The 18,167-nt window shown below is 45.0% G+C and overlaps 1 protein-coding gene across 1 annotated transcript in view; it reads left to right on the top strand.

The window, feature by feature from the left end:
* Window positions 1–18,167, top strand: part of CCDC60 (coiled-coil domain containing 60) — a 330,055-nt gene that overhangs the window by 198,382 nt on the left and 113,506 nt on the right. The window contains exons 4-5 of the mRNA XM_069754456.1: window positions 13,993–14,193; window positions 14,820–14,933. Coding sequence (XP_069610557.1) covers window positions 13,993–14,193; window positions 14,820–14,933 — 315 coding nt within the window. The remainder of the gene's footprint in view (window positions 1–13,992; window positions 14,194–14,819; window positions 14,934–18,167) is intronic.

The raw sequence follows: 18,167 nt of genomic DNA, 5'->3' as shown, positions 1-18,167 counted from the left end.
GCAATGAAAGTAAAGGGGCTGAATAATATTGCACACCCCACTTTTCAGTTTTTGAATTTCCACAAAAATTACCAATACATTTCATTCCACTTAATAATAATAATAATAATAATTTTTATTTATATAGCGCCAACAAATTCCGCAGCACTTTACAATTAAGCGGGGGCATGTACAGACAAATTCAGTACAAGTTAAGACAATTTAAACAGTGACATTAGGGGTGAGGTCCCTGCTCGCAAGCTTACAATCTACAAGGAAATGGGGGGACACAATAGGTGAAAAGTGCGTGTTATTTCAGGTCTGGCAATTCCACTTCACAATTGTGTTCCACTTGTTGTTGATTCTTCACCAAAAATTTACATTTGGTATCTTTATGTTTGAAGCATGATATGTGGAAAAAGGTTGAAAGTTCCAGGGGGCCGAATACTTTCACAAAGGCACTGTACATAGAAAAAACCTGCTGACAGATTCCCTTCAAGGAGTTTTTTTGTTTTTACTCTTTAATTTTACCCTCATTTGCATGGATGCAGTGATCTTGAGCATCTCACCTAGCCAACTCAGATCTCATACTTTGTACTGATGAGGGGCAATGGCCCAAAACACTTTCTGCAAATTGAGATTCTGGTTTGACTTTTATCCTAAGTCGTATTACAAGGCTCGTTAAAGAGTCAATATTAACTTTTAGGATTGCTGTTTCCAATAGGTCGTGCTAGAGTTCTAGTCCTCTTCCTCTCTGAAGAGACAATTTCCATATTTAATTTCCCAGAGGAGCTTGCATGGATTATAAGTCTCCTCACTCTAACATGCCAGGCTTGGCTTGTCACTCTCCTCAAGGAGAAACATTATCCCTTAACCCCTCAATGAATGACCAGCGATATTATTGGTTTTGCATTTTCATTTTTGCTCCCCTTCTTCCCAGAGCCATAGCTTTTATTTTTTGGTCAATATGGCCATGTAAGGGCTTGTTTTGTGCCAGGCGAGTTGTTCTTTTGAGCGACACCATTGGTTTTAACATATCGTGTACTGGAAAACAGAAAACAAATTCCAAGTGCGGTGAAACTGCAACAAAAATGCAATTCCACAGTTGGTTTTTGTTACCTTGTTCACTAAATGCTAAAACCGACCTGCCATTATGACTCTCCAGGTCATTACCAGTTCAGAGACACCAAACATGTATAGGTTCTGATGTCAGAGATTGACAGCAGCATTTAACGGGCTAACAGCCGCTGGTGGGTTGGCAATTCCACCCAGGGCCGTTAGAGGAAAAGATGTGGGTTCAGTGCCAGAGCCCACATCAAAGGGAGGGAGTCCGACATCGATGTACATTTACACCCGATATCAGAAAGAGGTTAGGCAAATGAGATCTCATAATTTGCCCTGGTGAGGGGCAACATATTAAAAAATGTGCCTGCAAATTGATATTCTGCAAGACTTGTTACAGAGTTGATATTAATTAGTCCTCTTCTCTTAAGAGACAATTTGCAAATTTAAAGGGACCCTAAACCTAATATTTTTCAAATATGCCTCTCCTGACCTGGAATCCTACAAATTTAAAGGTAAGTTAGATTAGCACTAATTAAAAACATCCTTACACTGATGGGAGGGGTGTTTAGTCAAATACAGAGACAGTTTCCACTAACAGTATATTAATTTGAAGGTGAAATTGGTGACATCGATTGCAAGGGTGGCGTAGTCTCTGCTTTTTCCTGCACGCCTGGTATTCTTCTGTCAACTGACAGTGCACTCTCTTACTGCCTCGTTATTGTGATCTCAGCCAGTGCAGGAGCACACTGTCACTATGCATATTGCATAGTGATAAATATCTACTGTGCATTCATTGAAATGAAAACCGATGCATGCTTAGTATAGCAGGGACTAGCTTAGCATTTAAGACAGATGTCACAGATGATGCTTTGTTTCAAGGCTGGAGTAGAGACTGGCAGTGGCTGCATCCTTTGGCCATCTGTCATGATCTGCTTAGTTTGTGGGATTAGGTAGTTCAGAGGTTAATCGGGATGGCTTCACTCTGGGATTCTAGGAGGCTTCTTATAGCCTCAAGGTGGGGTCATTCCTCGTCGCTTATACTTTGACCCTTTGCCGAGTGTGTGTGACCCTGTTGTGCCTGTGCTACTTAATGCTTGTCTGGTTCTGATCTGGTTCTGCCTTTCCCTCCTGTACTGTGTTGCTATCTCCGTGTATTACTCCTTGCCTACGTTTTGACTTCTCTGCTCGCCCTTCCTGTACCGCGCCGCCCTTTCCGTGTATGACCTTCGTGTGTCCGACCTGAGTTAACCTCTCCTCTACTCCAGGGTCCCTATAGCATCCTACAGTCATCTACAGCAGCCGGATGCAAAGCTCCGCCCCCTGTGGTCACATGATCGCCGATCCTTCTGCTTCCTGCTATCGTCCCCTCTCATCACGCTGCTCAGGTCCCGTCTGCCTGAGCTTTCCCCAAGGCATCTGACCCCGGGCTCTCCCGCAGTGTGGGTGAGTCACCCTGCTTAGCCGTGGCACCAGTGCTGACAGGATCCTGATACCATCTGCCGATGACTCGTTTGACTATCATAGCATGCACTGGGATTCTCAAACAAAGCGTTTTCAAGTAGGAGCTAGTAAAAAAAATACAGCAGTTAGAGTAGTGAGGGAATGGTAGGGACTTTTTAATTAAAGAAAATTACAAAGAGATTAGATTATGACATTAAAGAGATAGGCATTTAGTAAAATAGATTTTCGTTTTGGACCAGCCCTTTAATGATTGCTTTATTAAAAGTGTTTTGCTTTGCACTTGGCTAGTAAATATAGAGTAAAAAATACCACTGTAACCTTTAAGATTAGAGTTCACTGCTGGGTGACCTACCTGGGAAAATGTCTTTGGAGCATAGATATATGATGACCATGACCATTAAAATCCCTATGTGGTGCCTTAAACAATAGGCTTTATAATTTTATGATTCATTTGCTGGATTTGTCTCCCTGTATCTACTCTAGACAGGGAGCTGGACAATTCCGGAACAGAGGGTATGTACGGTATCTCTGAGGTTCTGGGCCTCCGTGTTATCAAACCTTGAAAGAAGACTCCAGCACTGATTGAGTGCCGAGAGGCTTGTTAAAGGGAACCTGTCACCCCGTTTTTTGAGATTGAGATATAAATACTGTTAAATAGGGCCTGCGCTGTGCGTTACTATAGTGTATGTAGTGTACCCTGATTCCCCACCTACGCTGCGCAATACATTACCAAAGTCGCCGCTTTCGCCTGTCAATCAGGCTGGTCAGGTCGGGTGGGCGTGTTCACAGCGCTGTTTCTTCCTCAGCTTTACGTTGGTGGCGTAGTGGTGTCCGCATGTTGAGGTGACTAATCCACTGTGGGCACGTGAACAAGGAGCGCGCGATCTGCGCTATCACCCCCTGTCATCGGTGGGGGCGGCCATCTTCCTGGGGCCGCGCGTGCGCAGATGGAGTGCTCTGCTGCACGGGGCTTCAGGAAAATGGCCGCGGGATGCCGCCCGTGCGCACAAGAGATCGCGGCGGCCATTTTCCCAAAGCCGAGTTTGCATCTAGGTTTCAGGTATGGCTGGTAAGAGATGGGTGGGCCTGTCATTTCCATTCTCCAATCTGTAAGGTGCAGCTTGGTTAAAAGGGCAGCTCACCTGCTCACAAGTGTCTAGAGGTGGTAACACCTTTGGTGTGTGGTCTGTGTGTAGAGAGGGAAAGACCATTATACATGGACATTGTCTCTGCGGTGCCTAAATTGCTGTGTGAGTGGAAACTATCCCACTTAGTGCTGAGGTACTCTGCCTGCCATGAAAAAAAGACTATTTATTTTGTGTTATATTTTTGCTGTGAGAGTTTATGAGAGTCAATAAACTTTACTCAGTTTTTACCCCACAAATACCTGCCTATGGGAACCCTACCAGCTGCCAAAAAGTGCGAGTCCCTACACTACTTTTAGGACTTGTGAAAAAATCTGATGTAGTTTTAGGTCAAATATTTGTAGAAATATGGAAAGTTCCAAAGGGTTCCCAGACTTTAGAGAACTTCTGTATATTTTCTGGCTCACCGTTTTATAATTAATATGTAGATTGTACCCCGTAAAAGCTAATATCTACAGATACAGTTGGAGTAGAAAGTGTCACGTGGAGAATTTCTCACCACCTCACGTGTTTTTCCTTGGTACCATTGCATTATAAGTTTTCATTAGTTCCAGACTCAAAATTGTGCTTGAAGACAATATTGTTTCTAAAGTCATTTGTATGCAAATATTTACCATGTCACTTTTTATCCACAACCATAAGAGATCTATACACAGGAATGCAAAGAAAATAAATTTCACCCCAAGGCAGTGAAAGTAATTTGAATTTTGAGATACTACCATGAGAAGATAAGCAACCTGGTGAGAATTAAAAAAAAAAAAATGATGAGATATTATTTTAGGTGGAGGAATTAGCCGTAAGATAGGGCATTAAAAAAATGAAATGGATTGACTGCATATTTTATATTGTCACAGATAAAAGGGGAGTGACAAGATAAATACATGCGAATGCGATTAAGGTTTAAGCAGTTCACGTATTAATGCACTGTCTGTTTAATAGAAATACTTCCATGGTATAGTCATCCTGTAATTTGCATTCCTTTAAAATTATGAGTTTGAGGTGCTGTTTATTCTGAGACTACTTATGGGTACAATTATTAAAGGGATCATCCAGGTTTAAAATGAAAAAACTAATAGAAAATATATGTATTCACTTGTGCCTAGAGCTGGATCTGTGATTGCCATTTAGCTCCAACCAGATGAGTAGAAAAGAGCTAAAAATCTAGAGTTAGTCCACAGCCATGAGTGGCGCTATTTTGTAATTCACTTTTTTATTTAAGGCTGAACATCCCCTTAAAGGGAATCTGTCACCAGTTTTGGCTGCTATAAGATACGGCCATCACCTTTCAGGGCTTTTGTATATCTGCCCCCAACCTGACCTGTAAGAGAAGAAAAAAACTTATACCCATCTGGTGGGCGATCCGGTCCGAGGGGTGTCGTGCATCTTGGTCCGCTGCCTCCCATCTTCCTAACAATGCTGTCCTCCTTCTTGGTTCATGTGGATGATTCTTCCCTGCCTATTCCACAGAAGTTTCCTCAATATCATGCTCCTGTGCAGCCATAGTCATCTGCCTTATTGAGGGCAGAGCAAAGTACTGCAGTGCGCAGGCACCGGGAAAGGTTGGAGAGCCCCGGGGCATGCGCACTGCAGTGATTTTCTCTGCCTTCAACAGGGCAAAGAAGTGTGCTTGCACAGGAGCGCAATGTCGGGGAGGCTTCTCAGGACGACGAAGGTCTTTGACAAAACCTTATAGATACAGTCTTGTGGGTTATAAGTGTTTTTAGAGCCTTTCCCTAAGAGAAACATACCACTATAGACACATATGTATTTTTTACCTGCGGATTTTCCGCATCTAATGCAATTTAATTGGGAAAATCTGTATGTAAACGTCATCATATGCACAAGAGAAAATGACATGTTGCAGATGTGAAACATCCACCGGAGGTCAATTTACTTGGCGTAAAAAGCACAGGGGGGCAGTAGATTTCTATAAACCCTATCCACTTTGTTGGAACTGTAAGATGCTGTCTTTTTGACACAGCAAAAGTACGCAGAGTCAAAAACTCCCCAAAAACTAATTTTGGGAATTTGATCTAACATAGCAACAAATCAAAGTACACAATATGGGCTTGTTTATATGCTTATTTTTGCTGTGTTTTTTCCATTCATTTTTCAAGGGTAACAAATGCTTTACCTTATAGTATCAGCAAAGTGAATGAGGATTCTAAAGTCTCCTGCACAAGCTGCCAATTTTTTCTTTGCGAATTAGAACCATCAAAGCATTTTTTCAAATTTCGGCACGTCAATTTTTTCAGCGTGTTTGCAGCGTAAAAAACGTATAAAAAATGCAAGTAAAAAGTGTAAAAATGTGTATATTTTGCGTTGCATTTTTCCTACCAACAATGGTTTTGGCGCAGAAATATCTGATGCAAATACTCACCGTGTGTACATATCATTATAGGCAGGATTACTTCTGAATGATTTACTTTTACATGGATTTCGTTTTACCTTTTATTTGTCATAAAGTTACGTGTACGTTATAACTTATTTTATTTATTATATGGGTTTTATTGAGTGGTCTAGATGTAGACCGTTCCAGCTTTAATATATACAGTGCTCAACATAAATGCATAAACACCCCAACAGATTTGTCGGAAAATCTTTACTTTCAGAATCAACATTTTTTATGGGATACCATGCTACAAAATACTCCATTGATTGCAAACAAGAATTGTTTTTTTTCACACCCAAAAAGTTAATTTCCCTAACAAACTCATTTTAGATCATGTTGCAAAATGGGTACACCCCAATGAAAGTCTAAGGAGCAAAGCTAAAGTATAGACTACAAAAATCTCATTAACAAGGGCGTTCCTTAAGAGGGAAAACCCCTTCCATTTCATGCTGTCAGCAGTGGCACCAAATGGAAGAGAAATGTCACAAGACCTGAGAAAGAAAATTATTTCCTTACGCAAGAACGACGACTGCTTCAAGAAATCAGCAGAACTTTACTTATCAATCAGAATACTGTATCATAAGTGATCCAAACTTTAACAGCTGGAATTGCAGCCATCTCACAGAAATGTCCAGGCCGACCATGAAAGTTAACATTTCAAAAACCTGACCTGCACATCCAAACATGGACTAAGTGTGAACAGGTGCTGAACCCAAAGTCGCCAACTCATATATAGTTAAGTAAATAAGGCAGCACACTGCACAGTGTGCTGCCTTATTTACTTGACCATGAAAGTTAACACCTAAACAGGAGCATCTTGCATGTTCGCGGCAGTTAGCTAAAGAAGAAGAAAGACAAACCATGGTGAGTAGTGTTGAGCATTCCGATACCGCAAGTATCGGGTATCGGCCGATACTTGCGGTATCGGAATTCCGATACCGAGATCCGATACTTTTGTGGTATCGGGTATCGGTATCGGATACATAGAGATGTGTAAAATAAAGAATTAAAATAAAAAATATTGATATATTTACCTCTCCGGCGGCCCCTGAACTCAGCGCGGGTAACCGGCAGGCTTCTTTGTTCAAAATCAGCGCTTTTAGGACCTGAGAATCACGTCCCGGCTTCTGATTGGTCGCGGACCGCCCATGTGACCGCCACGCGACCAATCACAAGCCGCGACGTCACCGCAAGCTATTAACGCGCTCATTTTTAAAAATGAGCGCGGTAATGACTTTCAAAGACGTAGCGGCTTGTGATTGGTCGCGGCCACGCGACCAATCACAAGCCGCTACGTCTTTGAAAGTCATTACCGCGCTCATTTTTAAAAACGAGCGCGTTAATAGCTTGCGGTGACGTCGCGGCTTGTGATTGGTCGTGGCCACGCGACCAATCACAAGCCGCTACGTCTTTGAAAGCCATTAACGCGCTCATTTTTAAAAATGAGCGCGTTAATAGCTTGCGGTGACGTCGCGGCTTGTGATTGGTCGCGTGGCCGCGACCAATCACAAGCCGCTACGTCTTTGAAAGTCATTACCGCGCTCATTTTTAAAAATGAGCGCGTTAATAGCTTGCGGTGACGTCGCGGCTTGTGATTGGTCGCGTGGCGGTCACATGGGCGGCCCGCGACCAATCAGAAGCCGGGACGTGATTCTCAGGTCCTAAAAGCGCTGATTTTGAACAAAGAAGCCTGCCGGTTACCCGCGCTGAGTTCAGGGGCCGCCGGAGAGGTAAATATATCAATATTTTTTATTTTAAGTCTTTATTTTACACATCCCTATGGATCCCAGGGCCTGAAGGAGAGTTTCCTCTCCTTCAGACCCTGGGAACCATGAGAATACCTTCCGATACTTGATGTCCCATTGACTTGTATTGGTATCGGATATCGGTATCGGCGATATCCGATATTTTTCGGGTATCGGCCGATACTATCCGATACCGATACTTTCAAGTATCGGACGGTATCGCTCAACACTAATGGTGAGTATTTCCCATGCCTCAATACGACATATACAGCAGAGGAATGGCAGACATGGGTGTCAGCACAAAGGAGGTTTCTACTCTCCACTAAAGCCCATACACAAAAAAGCCTACCTACAATTTGCTAGGGCTGATGCTGGAAAGCATAATAACTGCTGTGACATTTACCTTAGACTGTGATTAGACTACCGTAAATGTTTTTGGAATTGATTGCTTTAAAACTACAGTATATGGTGTTGCAAAGGTGAGAAGTGCTAAGCAAAATGCATGGTTCCCACAGTAAAACATAGTGGTGGCAGTGTCCAGTGTGGGGCTGCACAAGTGATACTGTTGTTGAGCTACATTTCATTAATGTTATCATGAATTCACAGACCTGCTGCTTTATAAAGAAAGAGAAGATACTATCAACTCTGCATCATTCATGGACAAGCACATTTCTAGCATGACAATGATCCAAAACACACATATAAGGACACTGTAGCATTTCTGTGGAAGAATGGTGAATGCGATTCATTGGCTAAGTATGCCTGCTGATTTAAACCCATTTGAACACCTATAGGAAATTCTAAAGAGACAAGTTGAGCATCACTCTCCCTCCATCATCCAGGCTCTAAAAGATTGGAAAAAGATAGATGTTGCAATATGTCACCAACTTGTTCATTCCACGCCTAGAAGACTCGATGCAGTCCTTAAAAATCATGGTGGACATATGAAGCGCCCCCAGACACAGGGCCACGAGTTCTCGGTACCGGGCCTCTCTGATTCGGTTCGGAGGCTGTCACGGTGGCTAGACCCGGTCCGTGACCCTGCTAAGGGGCGTCCAATAAAAGGTGATAGGAGTCTGTCAAGGTTTCGTGACGCCACCTGTGGTGTTCGGTCAGGGTGACCGACGCTGCTGTGGGGTCCGCTGGGGTGATGGAATGGTAGCTGGATGATATACCTTCCCACAGGTGAAGTATGTCCCCAGGGCTTCCCAGTAAGGTGGATGGTGATGGTGTGAGGTGCAGTCAATAACGAGGACACAAGGTTGCAGTCTCTTTACCTCTTTACTGAAGACTTCAGGATCCGGTCCGATGGGCACATCCAGAGTTCCCTTTGCAGGTGGAAATCAGTGCCTACCACTAGTGCCTGTGTGTTGTAGTGCTACCCTGCTGAGCATTCGGAATAGTCCTCACAACTGCTGTTCTCGTTCGTTTGTTCTTTCTAATCCTCTCTCGCTTGTTCCAGATGTTACTAGTTTCTCGTCCCCCAGGTATGTTATGGCTAGGACGCACCCGTATGACGGGAAGGCTCAGAGCTCTTCCGGGACCCTAGAGTCGCCCCTCTCCACGCGTTGCCCCCTATGTCTTCGTAAGAAATTTAAGGTAGACAGCCAACCTATAATTAACTGTCCTGCAGAGTTCGAAGTAAGGCCTAGGTTATGATCAGGTGACCTTGGAGCAGCATGAAAACTTTCACTGGAGAAGGTGGTAACTATACTGACCACAAACCCTGATCTTATCACCGCAACTAGAAGTAGCCGTGGGGTGTGCCTAACAAAACCTAGACACCTCGACACAGCCGGAGGACTAAATACCCCTATAGATGGAAATAGGAATTTCTACCTTGCCTCAGAGCAGAACCCCAAAGGATAGGCAGCCCCCCACAAATATTGACTGTGAGTAGTAGAGGAAAAGACACAGGTAGGCAGGAAACAGGATTTAGCAAATGAGGCACAACTAGCTAAATAGGAAAGGACAGGACAGGATACTAAGCGGTCAGTATTAAAAATCCTTCCAAAATATCCACAGCAGAAAATACAAAAACTCCACATCTAACTAAAGATGTGGAGCGTATATCTGCATCTTCAGAGAATCCAACAAGACTGAGAAAACACTGACACAGTCTAAGCTGGACAAGAGAAAAACAAATGAATAGCACAGAATATAAGCACACTGCATGTGTGCCACAGAAACAAAAACCAGACACTTATCTTTGCTGAAATGACAGCTGAGCAGGAGAAGCCAGAAAGTGATCCAACACTTCAGAAGAAACATTGACAACTGGCAAGGACTAATGAATCCTGCACACCTAAATATCCCAGTCAGAACTGCAATCAGTAGATACACCTGGCCAGGACTGCGACTAAGAGACAACTGCATTCCCACCTACAACCACTGGAGGGAACCCAAGAGCAGAATTCACAACAGTTCCGGCCACCGGCTACGCGCCTCAGTAGGATGTTGCCTCGGTCTCACGGCACGACTCCTACTGGTTCTCCTTTGTGCTTGATCTCGTTTCTCACTGTTCCACAATATCCTTCCCTTCATGTCTCTCTCTTAGGATACCACCGCGGGGTGTGCAGGTGCGGTTCCGTTACATTCTGCTCTGTTCGCTAGGCACCTGCCAGGTTCCCACGCCTGACAGGGACCCCTCTGTGTCTTCTCCCTGCAACACCCCCTGCCACGGGATGTTGCCTGAATCCAACCCAGTCAGCTTCTAACTAACTTCCTATCCAACCCCTAGTTTTACCAGTGTGAGGAGTGGCCCAATAAATAAAGCCTTTTTCTCCCCCTAGTGGCCGGAGTGTGAAGTGTAATGTGTGCTGGTGATACCTGGTCAGTAGAATTCCTTCAGTGCCATCAGACGTACCATCACTCCCCTTAGTGGCAGAGCGTCATACTGCAACGACCAGATCTCTGGGGCGCTGCACTCCCCCCCGGTTAAATCTAGTACTCCTGGACTGGGAAGAAGAACAACAATACCTTTCAGCAAAAGACATACACAATTTTTGAAATGCTTAAAACAAGTAAATAGAACAATGCTTCCCTTTATGGGAGGTGAGGACACTTGAACGTTACAAAGAAAAACAGGATTAAATATTTTTAAATAACATTATGACTATAAATAACTCTTATCACCCAGCCGGGTATTCTACTAAGTGCAAATTCTGAACAATAATTTAACTTTTCCATTAAGGGCGTATAAGCTGAACCCACTAAAGGCCTACTATAAAATGCTATAAAATAACTCAACTTTTCTTTCTAGCTTCACCAATGCAGGACCGCCTAGCTCCCGGGCTGGGCCTACTGTCATTGTTTCTCTTCCAACAACCAACTGTCGTTCTACGGTTCTCAGGAGGACTCTCTCTTTAACCCCTACGGAATAACCCTAAACAGGTTTAAGGCAGTAAAAGCAGGAAACAGTTAACTATTTACATTTGTCGGTGTTTCGAGGTTTATTGCTGCGACCGTTGCGGTCTTACCTCGCAGACCACCCCTCTCGGCCTAGAACGGGTGGGACCCCCAATGACACGCGGGGCCTGGACTGTCTGGTGGTACGCAGCAGGGGCTTCACCATCTGGAACCTCAGCTGCAACCTGAAGGACTGCGCATCTCTGGACACCCCTGGCCACCCAGCCGGTCTCTCTCTGCCACCGGGTGTAGGTCACAGCATCCCCAGGTCTCAGGTCGCGATCCTCATCGACCGTTCCATAACAGGGCTCCACCTCGCTCCGGTTAACACGGACCTGCAAGGGCTCTCCAATCTCCTGGATGACCCCCCTCTCCTCCTTGGGGTTATAGAAGACCACCACCCCCCACTGTGATGGTGGGATCTTCTCCTCTTCTGTGAGGTCAATCATGGTCACAGGTTGAGGCTGTTTCCTCCATGCCGCCACTAGGCGTCGCTGGTGTTCCGTCACCGGCAGGATCCTCAGGTCCAGCTTCTGCGGAGCGCGATTCCCTAGTCGGGTGCGGGGATCTGACGCGGCCGGAGTGGGTAGAGGAGGGGACACGGGGGAGAGACGGATCTCCGTCGGGTGGCCCAACCGGGAACTCACCCGAGCGCGGGCCTCCAGGCAGTGCGCCAGCCACCGAGCCTCAACGGCGGCCACCCAGCCATCAGGCATCCGTCCGCCGGGTTTTCCCTCAGGCAGCTCTGCAACGGTCAATCTCTGCAGCGGCGGTGACTCCGGAGTCGCTGCGGGTGATGCTGGCCTGCGCCTGGCCGGGTCGTCTCCATGTGGTGGCCGGGAAGTCGCCATCTTTGTCCCCTCCTCTGTATCTTCTTCCCGGGCTCTTTTTCGGGGGCGGCTCCGTCCCCACTGTCCCCACCCTCCATAGAGGATGAGAAGGCGGACCTCAGCGACTGACGGGCCCGCCCTCAAGATACAACAATACTTAGACTGGCCGGACATTATCTCTTCAGTTCTTTCACGCCCACTTCCACGCCCTTCTTCTCCTGCGCTCCTTGTGGCGCTGCAATGGCGGCGGTTTTGATGGGAATCTTGCAGCAAATAGCAATACACAGTCCTTGCAATAAATCACAGTTCAAGCACAATTCTAACACAGTTCCAAGGCACACATGACCCAATTCTTCAGGCTTAAGTACGATCCTGTTCGTGACGCCAAGTTGAAGCGCCCCCAGACACAGGGCCACGAGTTCTCGGTACCGGGCCTCTCTGATTCGGTTCAGAGGCTGTCACGGTGGCTAGATCCGGTCCGTGACCCTGCTAAGGGGCGTCCAATAAAAGGTGATAGGAGTCTGTCAAGGTTTCGTGACGCCACCTGTGGTGTTCGGTCAGGGTGACCGACGCTGCTGTGGGGTCCGCTGGGGTGATGGAATGGCAGCTGGATGGTATACCTTCCCACAGGTGAAGTATGTCCCCAGGGCTTCCCAGTAAGGTGGATGGTGATGGTGTGAGGTGCAGTCAATAACGAGGACACAAGGTTGCAGTCTCTTTACCTCTTTACTGAAGACTTCAGGATCCTCCATCCAGAGCACGCTTAACAGGACTATCTGAGACCGGCCGGTCCGATGGGCACATCCAGATTTCCCTTTGCAGGTGGAAATCAGTGCCTACCACTAGTGCCTGTGTGTTGTAGTGCTACCCTCCTGAGCATTCGGAATAGTCCTCACAACTGCTGTTCTCGTTCGTTCGTTCTTTCTCGTTCATTCTTTCTAATTCTCTCTCGCTTGTTCCAGATGTTACTAGTTTCTCGTCCCGCAGGTATGTTATGGCTAGGACGCACCCGTATGACGGGAAGGCTCGGAGCTCTTCCGGGACCCTAGAAACGCCCCTCTCCACGCGTTGCCCCCTATGTCTTCATAGGAAATTTAAGGTAGACAGCCAACCTATAATTAACTGTCCTGCGGAGTTCGAAGTAAGGCCTAGAGTCAGTTACTCCCGCGGTGTTTCGGCCACCGGCTACGCGCCTCAGTAGGATGTTGCCTCGGTCTCACGGCACGACTCCTACTGGTTCTCCTTTGTGCTTGATCTAATTTCTCACTGTTCCACAATATCCTTCCCTTCGTGTCTCTCTCTCTTAGTTTACCGCCGCGGGGTGTGCAGAAGCGGTTCCGTTACGTTCTGCTCTGTTCGCTAGGCACCTGCCAGGTTCCCACGCCTGACAGGGACCCCCCTGTGTCTTCTCCCTTCAACACCCCCTGCCACGGGATGTTGCCTGAATCCAACCCAGTCAGCTTCTAACTAAATTCCTATCCAACCCCTAGTTTTCCAGTGTGAGGAGTGGCCCAATAAATAAAGCCTTTTTCTCCCCCTCGTGGCCGGAGTGTGAAGTGTAATGTGTGCTGGTGATACCTGGTCAGTAGAATTCCTTCAGTGCCATCAGACGTACCATCACTCCCCTTAGTGGCAGAGTGTCATACTGCAACGACCAGATCTCTGGGGCGCTGCACATACAAAATACTAGATGTGGTAGTTTTTGACGGGGGGAGGGGTCATTTTTGCATCAACTAATTTGTGTCAAACAGAAGATTTTGCATGCAATGAAAGTTAGATTATTAACCTTACTTTCATGTTATGGGTTAAAAAATGTTCTATGAAACTCAATCTTATCAAAATTATGGATGACGTTCTTGCGTTCAGTGAGGTAGAATCTTACTTTTCAAAAGGGGTGTACTCATTTATGCCGAGATTTGTATGTAGACATCATCCTGGCTTATGTGCTATTATCGTTTGATTGGCAGGAAGCTGATCTGCAGTGTAAAGCAAGGACGAAGTTACTTTCGCATTCTCCAGCAAGAGGAGGAAGGGAAGAAATTGGAAGCGCAAAAGAAAAAGCATCTTCTGCAGGAGAAGCACCGAACTGAGCCACAGCCCTTCAGGGACTCTTGCGAGGATGACTCGGGGGATGACGAAGGAATCAGTAAAGCAGATAATAAGACGAGGTGAGCCTATTTTTCTTGTCTTCTAGTCCGTATCCGATGTAAAGACAAACAATGTCAGTCGGCTCCGAAGTTTTAAAGTATATTGCAAATGAGCCAATGAGCCATAAAATACTAGGAAAAAAGGGTATTCATATATTAGGTCTCCAGAGTCTTATTTATGGGCAGGCTGTGAATTTGAGCTGAATCTCTGCACCTCTCCAAGTTCACTTGCTACTAATTCTCCTAATTTAGCAGGTTGTGTTATGCCGCTTTTATCACCTTTCTGCACTGGGCTGTGTAAACAGATGGGGAAACAAGCTGTTAGGAAATTTGCCGTGCCGATGCTGGAGGGAAATGCTTATCCTATAAATGCACTGTGTCTGTCTTTTTTTTTTTTTTGTGCCCATTTCTGATATCTTCAAGCTACAGGTTCATCTTAAAGATGTTTTTTTTTTTTTTTAAATTGATCGCTAGGTTTGCAAGGCTTGCTTTTATATATGGCAACAAAGTAACATTACTAAAGATCGCGGCACCCGATGGACTGGAGATACGTCCGTGTCGTAGAACTGTCTGCTGAGCATCGTAGGTGTGTTAGTTGTGAATTTTACATATTATGCTAACTTGGATGAATTTATTTCTCCCTCCAGGTTCTTTCTCACAGAGATTGGAGAACAGCAGAAGAAAGGGAAGAGGGCAACGAGCCGTCCATTCACGCCTGTACACAACAGTCTGTTTTCCAAACAAGTCCTTGATGTAGATCCGTACGTTCAATTCCTATAATTATTTTCAGTGTTTTTTTTTTTATTTTTAAGCCTAAAAGGCATTTGTGTCTAAGCGGACCAAACTCCTTTTTTTTTCAGTACTGTAAATTTAAACACAACTTCAAGCAAATCATTATACGCCTGCAGAAATCCCTGGGTGGTGTACACTGCTGTTTTACTTTGTAGAATTCTACTATTCTAGCCTTTGATTTTATGGTTGTGGTGGTTGTTTGCAGCTATGGTTTTAGTTTTCACTGCTAGATCTTAGTGTCGTAAAATGAGTTCTCATAGAGACAGGCACATGGATTTATTCTGCAATATGCCAATTTTCATGACTAATTATATTTGCAACAATGGTATAAGCGTCATAGACACAAATAACAATTTTTAATTGTGTCAGTAAAGGGGGTGGGATATCGCCCATCAGGCCGATTCTGCCCATGGTTACTGCAAGTTTTCCTTCTTTTATACAAAAAGATTAAAAAATATTCAACATCCTAGTGTTGATGGCACACCTGCTTTCACTTGTACAGCTGGAGGTAACCAACCTTTGGGATGTGGAGATTTACCCTAAGGCGTATATTCTCTCATCTGAGAAAATCGGTCTGATTATGTTAATCACACTTTGATCAGGCCCTTTAAAGGGGTTGTCCTGTCCAAATCGATAAGTTTTATGAATCCCCCCAGCGCACACACGTTGTGCTGTGGGAGAACTCCGGCTTCAGACCCTGGACCGGAGGATATATATGAGTTATACATGTTCCGGCCAGTGAGTGCAGCCTCGCTTCCATACAGTTGTATAGAGCTAGGCCGCACCCTCTAGTTGGCCACACCCACTGGACAGCTGTGTCACTACACGGGGTGCAACCTCGCTCCATACCAGTGTATGGAGCGAGGCCATTCTCACTAAACGGGCCCTCCTATAGAGTAACTGCAAACTTACTGATTTAGACTGGAAAACCCATTTAATCCTTAAAGGGAACCTGTTAGCAGATTTTGCCGCTATAAGATGCGGCCACTGCCTTTCAGGGCTTATCTACAGCATTCTATAATGCTGTAGATAAGCCCCTGGTCCGACCTGCAAGTGAAGAAAAATAAGTTATATTATACTCACCCGGGGGCCGTCCGGTCCAATGGGTGTCGCAGGTCTGGTGCCTCCCATCTTCTTGCGACACCGCCCTCCTGCTTCTTCATCGCTCCCTGGTATCGCGCTCCTGCGCAGGCGTACTTATCTGCCCTGTTGAGGTCAGAGTAAAGTACTGCAGTGCGCAGGCGCTAGGCCTCTCTGACCTTTCCCAGTGGTTAATTAATTTTAACCCAGCGGTTACCGGTTAATTCATTCTATATTTTGATAGAGTGAGCATTTACAGATGCAGTGATATTACATATGTTTATTTTTCTTACTTAATTAGAATGGGAGTGAAAAAAGGGGTGATTTGAATTCATATATTTCTTTTATTTTTCTCTTTTTAACCCCTTTATCCCATATGACGTACTATCCCATCGAGGTGACCTGAGACTTAATTCCCAGTGACGGGATAGTATGTCATAGGCGATCGGCTGCGCTCACGGGGGAAGTGCGGATGATCGCCGCCTTGTGTCAGCTGATTATTACAGCTAACATCCGGCACTATGTGCCAGGAGCGGTCACGGACCGCTCCCGGCACATTAACCCCCAGAACACTGCGATCAAACATGATTGCAGCGTTCCGGCAGCATAGGGAGGGGCTCCCTGCGTGGTTCCCCGGGACCCTGGGAGTAACGCGATGTGATCGCGTTGCTCCGAGGGTCTCCTACCTCCTCCTCCCTGCAGGCCCCGGATCCAAAATGGCCACGGGGGGCCTTCCGGGTCTTGCAGGGAGGTGGCCTCCCTGCAGTGCCTGTGTGATCGCTGATCTGACACAGTGCACTGCACAGTGTCAGATCAGCGATCTGTCACTATAATGTGATGTCCCCCCTGGGGCAATGTAAAAAAGTAAAAAAAAAATATTGACACGTGTAAAAAAAAAAAATTCCTAAATAAAGAAAATATATATATATTGTTCTAATAAATACATTTCTTTATCTAAATAAAAAAAATAAAAGTACACATATTTAGTATCACCGCGTCCGTAACCACCCGACCTATAAAACTGTCCCACTAATTAACCCCTTCACTGAACACCGTAAAATGGTACCGCTGAAAACATCATCTTGACCCGCAAAAAACAAGCCACCATGCAAACTGTAAAGCGCTGCGGAATATGTTGGCGCTATATAAAAATAAAGATTATTATTATTATTATTATTATTATACAGCATCATCAATGAAAAAATAAAAAAGTTATAGTCCTCAGAATACAGCGATGCAAAAATAATTATTTTTTATATAAAATAGTTTTTATCTTATAAAAGTAGCAAAACATTAAAAAATGATATAAATGAGGTATCACTGTAATCGTTCTGACCCGAAGAATAAAACTGCTTTATCAATTTTACCAAATGTGGAACGGTTTAAACGCCCCTCCCCACCCCCCGAAAAGAAATTCATGAATAGCAGGTTTTTGTTCATTCTACCTCACAAAAATCGGAATAAAAAGCGATCAAAAAATGTCACGTGCCTGAATATGGTTCCAATAAAAACGTCTACTCGTACCGCAAAAAAACAAGACCTCACATGACTCTGTGGACCAAAATATGGAAAAATTATAGCTCTCAAAATGTGGAGACGCAAAAACTATTTTTTGCAATGAAAAGCGTCTTTTAGTGTGTGAGGGCTGGCAATCATAAAATCCGCTAAAAAACCCGCTATGAAAGTAAGTCATATCCCCCCTTCATCACCCCCTTAGTTAGAGAAAAATAATAAAATATAAAAATATTTATTTTCATTTTCCCATTAGGGTTAGGGTTGGGGCAAAAGTTAGGGTTAGGGTTGGGGCTAAAGTTAGGGTTGGGGCTAAAGTTGGGGCTAAAGTTAGGGTTAGGGATGGGGCTAAAGTTAGGATTGGGGCTAAAGTTAGGGTTGGGGCTAAAGTTAGGGTTTGGATTACATTTACGGTTGGGATCAGGGTTGGGATTAGGATTAGTGGTGTGGTTAGGGTTATGGTTGGGATTAGGGTCCTGCGTGTGTTTGGGTTAGGGTTTCAGTTAAAATGGGGGGGGGGGGGTTCCACTGTCTAGGCACATCAGAGGCTCTCCAAACATGACATGGTGAGAAAAATAATAAAATTTTAAAAAATGTATTTATTTCCATTT

This window comes from Ranitomeya imitator, chromosome 1, assembly GCF_032444005.1.
Source record: "Ranitomeya imitator isolate aRanImi1 chromosome 1, aRanImi1.pri, whole genome shotgun sequence".
NCBI classification, from domain to species: Eukaryota; Metazoa; Chordata; class Amphibia; order Anura; family Dendrobatidae; genus Ranitomeya; species Ranitomeya imitator.
Note: the sequence above shows the minus strand (reverse complement) of the source record. Positions and strands in the feature narration are given on the sequence as shown.